Raw genomic sequence first — 10,403 nt, 5'->3', positions numbered from 1 at the left:
TTCTTGGACTTGGGTGATTATTTCCTTCCCCATTTTAGGGAACTTATCAACTATCATCTCTTCAAGTAATTTCCCATGGTCTTTCTTTTTCTGGGACTCCTATGATTCGAATTTTGGGGCGTTTAATATGGTCCCAGAGGTATCTGAGTGTGTCCTCATTTCTTTGATTTCATTTTTTTCCACTCTATTTCATGTATTTCTACCATTCTATCTTCTATGTCACTTATCCTATCTTCTGCCTCTGTTATTCAAATGTGAATTCCCTCCATAGTGTTTTGGATCTCATCTATTGAATTATTCCTTATGTACTGACTATTTTTTATTTCTTCTAGGTGCTTGTTTAACCTTTCTAACATCTTCTCGATCCTTGACTCCAGGCTATTTAACTGCCAGCCCCAGCGGCACAGACATGAGAGACGCCAGCCCCAGTGGCACAGACGTGAGAGACGCCTGCCCGAGGGGTGCATACGCGAGAGACACGGGCCCCGGTGCAACCGACCACTCAAAGAGGTCTGGCCGTGAGGAGCTACCCCACGCCTGAGGCCAGGGCCGGCAGCCGAGAGGAGCTACCCCACGTCCAAAAGTATCAAAGGGCAAAATGATAGGATACTGAGTGAGGAATTCCCCAGATCAGTAGGTGCCCAGTATGCTACTGGAGATGAGTGGAGAAATAACTCTAGAAGGAATAAAGGTATGGAGCAAAAGCAAAACCAATACCCAGTTGTGGATGTCACTGGTGAATAGAAGCAAGGTCCGGAGCTGTAAAGAGCATTCTTGCATAGGAAACTGGAATGTTAGGTCCATGAATCAAGGGCAATATGAAGCGGTCAAACAGGAGATGGCAAGAGTGAACATAGACATTCTAGAAATCAGTGAACTAAAATGGACGGGAATGGGTGAATTTAACTCAGATGACCATTATATCTACTACCGTGGGCAGGAATCCCATAGAAGAAATGGAAGAGCCATCATGATCAACAAAAGATTCCGAAATGCAGTACTTGGATGCAATCTTAAAAACGACAGAATGATTTCTGTTCATTTCCAAGGCAAACCATTCAATGTTAGAGTAATCCAAGTCTATGCCCCAACCAGTAATGCTGAAGAAGCCGAAGTTGAACTGTTCCATGAAGACCTACAAGACCTTTTGAACAAACATCCAAAAAAGATGTCCTTTTCATTATAGGGGCCTGGAATACAAAAGTAGGAAGTCAAGAAACACCTGGAGTAATAGGCAAATTTGGCCTTGGAGCACGGAATGAAGCATGGCAAAGGCTAATAGGGTTTTGTCAAGAGAACGCACTGATCATAGCAAACACCCTCTTCCAACAACACAAGAGAAGCATATACACATGGACATCACCAGATGGTCAACACTAAAATCAGATTGATTATATTCTTTGCAGCCAAAGATGGAGAAGCTCTATACAGTTAGCAAAAACAAGACCAGGAGCTGACTGTGGCTCAGATTATGAACACCTTATTGACAAATTCAGACTGAAATTGAAGAAAGTAGGGAAAACCACTAGAACATTCAAATATGACCTAAATCAAATCCCTTATGATTATAGAGTGGAAGTGAGAAATAGATTTAAGGGACTAGATCTGATAGATAGAGTGTCTGATGAACTCTGGACGGAGGTTCGTGACATTGTACAGGAGATAAGGACCAAGACCATCCCCATGGAAAAGAAATGCAAAAAAAGCCAAATGGCTGTCTGAGGAGGCCTTACAAATAGCTGTGAAAAGAAGAGAAGCAAAAAGCAAAAGAAAAAAGGAAAGATATAAGCATCTGAATGCAGAGTTCCAAAGAATAGCAAGGAGAGATAAGAAAGCCTTCCTCAGTGTTCAATGCAAAGATATAGAGGAAAACAACAGACTAGGAAAAACAAGAGATCTCTTCAAGAAAACTAGAGATTCCAAGGGAACATTTCATGCAAAGATGGGCTCGATAAAGGACAGAAATGGAATGTACCTAACAGAAGCAGAAGATATTAAGAAGAGGTGGTAAGAATACACAGAAGAACTGTACGAAAAGTTCTTCACGACCAAGATAATCACGATAATCTGATCACTGACCTAGAGCCAGACATCTTGGAATGTGAAGCCAAGTGGGCCTTAGAAAGCATCACTGTGAACAAAGCTAGTGCAGGTGATGGAATTTCAGTTGAGCTATTTCAAATCTTGAAAGATGATGCTGTGAAAGTGCTGCACTCAATATGCCAGCAGATTTGGAAAACTCAGCAGTGGCCACAGGACTGGACAAGGTCAGTCTTCATTCCAATCCCAAAAAAAGGCAATGTCAAAGAATGCTCAAACTACTGGACAATTGCACTCATCTCACACGCTAGTAAAGTGATGCTCAAAATTTTCCAAGCCAGGCTTCAGCAATATGTGAACCGTGAACTCCCAGATGTTGAAGCAGGTTTTAGAAAAGGCAGTGGCACCAGAGATCAAATTGCCAACATCCGCTGGATTATGGAGAAAGCAAGAGAGCTCCAGAAAAACATCTATTTCTGCTTCATTGACTATGACAAAGCCTTTGACTGTGTGGATCACAAGAAACTGTGGAAAATTCTGAAAGAGATGGGAATACCAGACCACCTGACCTGCCTCTTGAGATACCTGTATGCAGGTCAGGAAGCAACGGTCACAACTGTACATGGAACAACAGACTGGTTCCAAATGGGAAAAGGAGTACGTCAAGGCTGCATATTGTCACCTTGCTTATTTAACTTATATGCAGAGTACATCATGAGGAACACTGGGCTGGAAGAAGCACAAGCTGAAATCAAGATTGCTGGGAGAAATATCAATAACCTCAGATATGCAGATGACACTACCCTTATGGCAGAAAGTGAAGAGGAACTCAAAAGCTTCTTGATGAAATTGAAAGAGGAGAGTGAAAAGGTTGGCTTCAAGCTCAACATTCAGAAAACAAAAATCATGGCATCTGGTCCAATCACTTCATGGGAAATATATGGAAAAACAGTGGAAACAGTGTCAGACTTTATTTTTTGGGGGGCTTCAAAATCAGTGAAAATGCTGATTGAAGCCAGGAAATTAAAAGACGCTTACTCCTTGGAAGGAAATTTATGACCAACCTTGATAGTATACTAAAAAGCAGCGACATTACTTTTCCAAAAAAGGTCCATCTAGTCAAGGCAATGGTTTTTCCCGTGGTCATGTATGGATGTGAGAGTTGGACTGTGAAGAAAGCTGTTCGCCAAAGAATTGATGCTTTTGAACTGTGGTGTTGGAGAAGACTCTTGAGATTCCCTGTACTCAAGGAGATCCAACCAGTCCATTCTAAAGGAGATCAATCCTGGTTGTTCATTGGAAGGACTGATGCTAAAGCTGAAACTGCAATATTTGGCCACCTCATGAGATGAGTTGACTCACTGGGAAAGACTTTGATGCTGGGAAAGGTTGGGGGCGGAGGGAAATTAGCACGACAGAGAATGAGATGGCTGGATGGCATCAGCGACTCTGTGGACATGATTTTGAGTGAACTTCGGGAGTTGGTGATGGACAGGGAGGCCTTGCGTTCTGTGATTCATGGGGTGGCAGAAAGTCAGACACGACTGAGAGACTGATCTGAACTGAACTGAACACCTTCTTTTCAAGATTTTGGATCATTTCCACTATTATTATTCGGAATTCTTTATCAAGTAGATTCCCTACCTCTTCCTCATTTCTTTGCGTGGGTGGGCATTCATTCATTTATCTCGATGTGAAGAGTTTGTGAAGGCAAACACACGTTGGCTTACTCACAAAGCAAGGCAGAGGACAAATGTTGAAATTACACAGGATGCTGGCTGTTTCCGCATAAAATGACAGGTCATGACCTAACACACTCTGAATGCCTACTCCAACCCCTCTTATTTCATAGAACACCCCTTCCCACAACTATGGCTAAGACTTCCATAGTGGAGAAGAATGTACAGTTGCCAGGAGTAGAGCCAACTCAGTTCTGGCCTACACGTGAACAAGTTGAGATCAGCCATTACCAGTGCTTATGGAGGTGGCACGTTGGGAGTATCTGGAACTCTGACTGGTATGCTGGGACTCTCCCAGTATGCACTCAAGCCCATATTGGGCACCGCTTCTTGCTGCAGCATTTCGTTCTTTTCTGGCAAAATTTCCAGTGCTAGAAGGGGATACAGCACACACTGACATGAAATGGAATCATCATGGACCTGAAACTCAGGGCCTCTGTACCATCAAAGGGATACTCAACCTAACTCCTCGATAGGCAGGGTTGGCTACTGAGCACAGGAGAAGTCCGCGCTCATACCTGGCACTGGTTCTGGCCCCTCTATCTCTAACCGCATCTCTCACCAAAGTGAGAGTTGCCAATACACCAGGAGCAAAATTAATCTGGAACGTAAAATTATGGAAATCACCCAATAGGGAAAACAAAAGTAAAAACATGTTAAAAAGGAGAACTGTTTAAAAGACTTCTAGACAACTTCAAGTGTACTAACATTCATTTTATTGGGGTCATAGAAGGAAAAGAGCAAGAGAAAGGAGTCAAAAAATGTATATTTAACGTGCTGAAAGGGAATAACTTGCAACCTATAATACTGTACCCAGGAAGATTATCATCCAGAATTGAAGAGAAGAACTTCTCAGACAATCAAAAACTAAGAGCCCATCCATACTAAACCAACTCAGAAGGAAATATTAAAGAGTCTTCTCTTAAGTGGAAAAAGAAGTAAAAATCTACAGAGAAGGGAAAAACTCCCGTCAATACACACAAACACATAATAAAGGTTGTGGATCAACGAAGTAGATTATCTAGTATGAAAATTAAAAAAAAAAAACAAGTGAATTGCAAATTAAATGCTAACTACATTAAACACGTTATTACATCAATGCACAGAGCATCCTGATAGAAAAGCAGTAAGAAAACTGTAGTCTTAAATTATAGATCAGACTAGGTGAACTGAATAGATACCTACAGCATTTGTTGTAGTTCTTCAGTTACTAAGTTGCCTGACTCTTTTGAAACCCTGTGGGGTTTAGCCTTCCAGCCTCCTGTTTCCATGGGATTTCGAGGGAAGAACACTGGAGTTTATTGCATTTCTTTTTCCAGGGGAACTTGCTGACCCAGCCATCAAATCTGTATCTTCTGCATTGCAGGCAGATTCTTTACCTCTTAGCCAACTGGCAGAGTCTATCCCAAAAGAGCAGAATATACACCTTCAAGTGTGCACAGGACATTTTTTCAGGGATGATCAAATGCTGGGCCACAAAACAAGTCTCAACATACTTAAGAGGACAGAAATTATATCAAGAACTTTTTCTGACCACAATGGTACAAAATAAGTAACCAATTACAGGAGGGGAATATGGGACAAACACAAACATATGGAGATGACACAACATGCTACTAAATAACAAAAAGCTAATGAAGAAATCAAAAATGGAATCAGAATATTCTTTGAAACTGAAAAAAAAAAACAAGTTTTCAAAATCTATTGGATTTAGCAAAAGCAGTTCTAGGGGAAATTGTATAGTGACAGATGCTTCCCTCAAGGTGGGGGGAGAAATTGAAATAAACACCTTAACGTACTGTATAAATGAAGTAGAAAAAGAAGAATAAATAAAGCCCCAAATCCTCAGAATGAAGGCAATAATAAAGATCAGAGAGGACATTAATAAAATTGAGACTTTGCCTTTCCGAAAGTAAAAAAAAAAAAAAAAGTCAGGTAATTGAAAAGATATTTTTTGGAAAAGAAAAACAAAATAATTAAGTCTTTAGTTAGGTTCATAAAAAATAAAAGATAGATGACTCAAATAAAGAAATGCAAGGGAGACATTACAGCGAACAGCAGAGCAATAGGGAAAAATCAAAAGAGGATACTACTAATAGTTATATGCAAAATAATTGGAAAAACTAGAAGAAACTGACAAATCACTAGGACCACACAACCTTCCAAAACTGAATCAGGAAGGAATGTATAATCTGAATAGTTGAAACACTAGTAGTGAAATTGAATTTAAAATAAAACATCTCTTAGTAAAATAAAGTACAGGACCACATAGCTTCACAGTATAATTGCAAACATATACAGAAGAGATTATACCCAACATTCTCAAACTATTCCAAAAAATTGAGAAAATGGAGTACTCCCAGATTTTTTATGAAGCTATTAGTTTCCTAATATCAAAACCAAACAAAGACACCACCAAAAAAGAAAACTCAATGCCAATATTTCTGTTGAAAGAGATGTTAATATTCTTGACAAAATATGAGAGAACCAAAGTCAACATCACTTTGAAACCATCATATACCATGATCAAGATGGACTTATTCCAGGGGTACAAGTATGGTTCAATATCTGCAAATTAGTAAGTGTGGTACACCACATTAGGAAAGAGAAGGACAAAAATCACATGATCACCTCAACAGATGCTGTAAAAGCATTTGGCAAAATTCAATATTCATTTGTTTCAAAAACTCTCACCATAACTGAGATGGAGGGAATATATCTGAACATAATGAGAGTGAAAGTGGAAGTCGAACTGTGCCCACTCCAGTACTCTGGCCTAGAGAATTCCATGGACTGTATAGTGCATGTGGTCGTCTGAACATAATAAAGGTGATTTATAAGAAACAGAGATGATATCATATTCAGTGACAAAAAGCTGAAACTATCCCTCTAAATCAGGAATAAGACACAGATGCCCAGTCTTGCCACTTCTAAAACACTGGAAGTACTAGGCACAGCAATCATTCAAAGAAAATAAATAAAAGTCATCCAAATTGGAAGGAAGACGCAAAACAGTCCCTACTTGCAGTTGACATGGTACTATATAGAGAATGCTATCAGTTCAGTTCAGTTCAGTTCAGTTCAGTTCAGTCACTCAGTCCTGTCCGACTCTTTGCGACCCCATGAATCACATCACGCCAGGCCTCCCTGTCCAACACTAACTCGTGGAGTTCACTCAGACTCATGAGCATCGAGTCCATGTGCCATCCAGCCATCTCATTCTCTGTCGTCCCCTTCTGCCCCCGCCCCTAATCCCTCCCAGCATTAGAGTTTTTTCCAGTGAGACAACTCTTCGCATGAGATGGCCAAGTGTTGGAGTTTTAACTTACAAAAAAATAATTAAACAAATGAAATCAAGGGGAATTAAAACCCTAAATAAAAGACTGAAAACTGTGAAACCCCTAGAAGAAAATTTAGGCAGACACTCTTTGACATGATTTGTAGTAACATCTTTTTCACCTGTCTCCTAAGGCAATGGAAGCAAAGGAAAAAAATAGGATCTAATTAAACTTAAAAGCTTTTGCACAGCAAGTGAAAACACTGACAAAATGAAAAGACAGCCTACTGAAAGGGAGTATTTGCCAACAATATGACTATAAGTGCTTAATATCCAAATTATCTAAACAGATTATTCAACACGATATTAAAAAAAAAAATTCAATGGGAAAATCTGATTTTCTCCAAAGAAGATATACAGACGGCATATGAAAAAATGCTGAACATCACCAACTGTCAGAGAAAACAAAACCAAAATCACGAGGAGATATCACCTCACACTCATCAGAATGGCTATCATGAAATCAACAAGTCTGAAAATAACAAATGTTGACAAGGATGTGGAGAAAGGGAAGCCCTTGTACTTAATTGGTGGGAATGTAGATTTGTGCAGTTGCTATGGAAAACATCATGTAAGATTCTCTAAAAACTAAAAAAAGAACTACCAATTGACCCAGCAATTCCACTCCGAGTTATATATCTGAACAATGAACACTAATGTGAAAACATACATGAATTCCAATGTGTATTACAGCCTTATTTAGAGTAGAAAATATATGGAAGCAACCAGTGAACAAAGCACGCACAGTTCCTCTCTTCAAAGCGCTCGCATGGAGTATGGGATAAGCAAACTTTTGAACATTATAGTAATCCTTAGAAATAATTACAGATACATGTGCATTGAGATGGAAAAATTCGTCCAGCATATTGTATAGAAAAGGAAGGCTACAATAGTACATACGTATAGTTTGATTCAACTTGTATAAATAAAAAAAAATTCATTGATGTATATATGCTGATTCAATCATATGTGTATTATACATTGTAGCATTATATAACACATATAATATATCCGTTATAAACATTTAGGTAGAAAAACAAAGAGAAAATATTAACAGTATATATTTCCATTGAGAGATGTATTGGTGACCTCTAATTTCATTTTTATACTTTTTGAATTTCCATCATCCTTCTCTGTTATCCTGTGAATAGAATAAGAATCACTGTGATGTTAAGGTTTGTCAAAGTAGTTCTCAAGGTGGGCTGGCCGTCACATTCCTATTGGATTTGAAATATTAGCTATACTATATGCAGCACATGGGATCAAGTGGCAGCTGTTGGAGGGGCATATAGATAAGCACTGCTGACAGGCATTCCTGGGAATACAATGAAAAGAATGATGTACAAAAGTTAAACAAGCATGTGACATCTGAGGTTGGAAAGGAGTCAATCAAAAAGATTCCAGCACACTGGACCCAACGTATCCTTATGTAACAGAACAGCATGAGCACAGCCCTTAGCAGGTAGCCTCGCTGTGCCTTATTACTCCACATCCTCTTACTAAGCATCAGGTCTTGTTCAGAAGTTGGAGAGGGCATCCCTGGGCCCCGCCCATAAGCAGCCAACTCTCAATGAGGTACTTACTTGAACGTCTCCTGCTCAGCTATTGGTCAGCTACACAGTTGGCCCTACCTGATGATAACTGTCAATGAGGGACCATTGGGGAAGTGATTCAGTTGAGTCCGTCGTGCAGTGGTCATGTGATCCTTGCCTTTGGGCAACTTACATTTTTTTTTCTTTTTTTATTAATCAGGAATGTATTTCTGGTAGATGGGGCAAGTTGAGTTTCCCTACTCAATATGAGAGTTGATGTGTCCCAACAATATTAATGGAGGAGATATTTAACACTTTCTTTGCTCTGACGTGTAATCTTATGGAGACAAGGTATTGGCCTTGGGGCAACAGATTCAGGATTCACCAAATCGTGGGGTCTCTAAAGCTCATTGGAGTAGAAAAAACATACAACATGTTCTTAATTACCTTTTCCCATGTTAAGTGCTTGCTCTTCAGTTCCTTAAGCACTTCAAGAACCGCCAATAGGAACAGGGTGGTCGAGAGATGAAGTGTGACTAGAGGATTCTCAAGTGCTGAAATGGGATGAAAATTGTTCATACACGGATGGAGGAGGGAGGACTGTTGAAGTGAGACATATAAGTCAAAGAATAAAGGGCAGTGAAAGAAAGTCTGAAGGTCATGAGCAGAAACACCATGTCCCTGTATCACCACTCCCCAGATACAGACAAACAGAGGTGTCAGCAGTGGGTAAGTTGTATCATGGCCTCCCTCTGCTTCCACTAGCCCATGTTGATGGGCAAAGGGGTACATTGTGATATCTAAGACCCCAAGGCCACCATTGGCTGTGGGAGTGCCTAGCTGACCAATAAGATTGAAGTGTGTGGCTCCTCATTGTCCTGAGAAGGCATATATGGGGGGGGGGGGTCACAGGCAGAGATTCTGGGTTAGGCCACTTCGTGGAATCATCATGACTAAGGTAACCTGGGAGCCACAGAATCTAAGAAGAGTTGCAACGCAGTTTGCTTCAAGGATGAACGAAAGAAAAATGACCCGTTGTCAACGGAGATACAAAGGCAGTGTGAAGGTAAGATGACTTCATCTATGCTCCCCATGTTCTCCTTTGACTTTTCTGCCCAAGACCTCTACACTGCCCTTGCCTTGTACAAAAGACCTCATCAGCCCACATCGCTTTTTCATGGAATCTCCCTTCCAATCCAGTTGTTATACACTTTTCCTCAAAACTAATACCCTTCTTTTTTCTTTCCAGGCACGGAATATGACCATGAGGGTCAGAAGACCTCAACAAGGGACTTTGAAAAAGAAAATTGGATCATATGTCACTAAGTCGAGGAAGGTGAAGAAAACTAGTAAACCAAACTGGATTTTCTTTTCCTGTGCACGTAAGGCACTGAATCAATGCCAAAAAAAATTGTACCAAAATATGAGGCAGAGTGCCAGAATGAGGCAGAATCGAAAAAGAAGATAAGCCCAGTCGCCCCATAATGAGAGACCCTGGAGAAGTACAACCTGGGCAGCCAGTAACTGAATTCCAAAGGTCAGACAGTTTAGAATTGTTTCTCCAGAGGTCTGCTTTCTTACAAAGGGCCCACCAGGAAAAGACTGACTCTCACACTAACATAGTACACTTATGGCTGCCATTGAAATAAACATCAAGTGGTGAAAAGATAATATTTGTGTGTGTGTGTGTGTGTGTGTGTGTGTGAATTTTCTGATGGGAAGGGAGATAAGAAGTGGGCACCTGAATGGGGAGGG

At 40.2% G+C, this 10,403-nt stretch overlaps 1 protein-coding gene across 1 annotated transcript; it reads left to right on the top strand.

Moving 5' to 3' along the window:
* The first annotated feature begins 9,597 nt into the window (after nucleotides 1-9,597).
* Nucleotides 9,598-10,116, top strand: LOC148774452 (spermatid nuclear transition protein 3-like). Its single transcript, XM_088830604.1, has 2 exons — nucleotides 9,598-9,714; nucleotides 9,898-10,116. Exons 1-2 carry the CDS (start codon nucleotides 9,598-9,600, stop codon nucleotides 10,114-10,116), a joined length of 336 nt encoding a protein of 111 aa, XP_088686730.1.
* The last annotated feature ends 287 nt before the right edge of the window (nucleotides 10,117-10,403 follow it).

The sequence above is a fragment of the Moschus berezovskii genome, chromosome 22, assembly GCF_049115385.1.
Source record: "Moschus berezovskii isolate FMDL1 chromosome 22, NW_MosBer_1.0, whole genome shotgun sequence".
Classification (NCBI taxonomy): domain Eukaryota; kingdom Metazoa; phylum Chordata; class Mammalia; order Artiodactyla; family Moschidae; genus Moschus; species Moschus berezovskii.
This window is presented reverse-complemented; position numbering and strand designations above follow the sequence as displayed.

Coding starts and splice junctions, on each gene's coding strand:
- LOC148774452 (XM_088830604.1), top strand. CDS start 9,598: ATGACTAAGGTAACCTGGGAGCCACAGAATCTAAGAAGAGTTGCAACG. Junction 9,715..9,897: donor GATACAAAGGCAGTGTGAAG/GTAAGATGACTT, acceptor TTTTCTTTCCAG/GCACGGAATATGACCATGAG.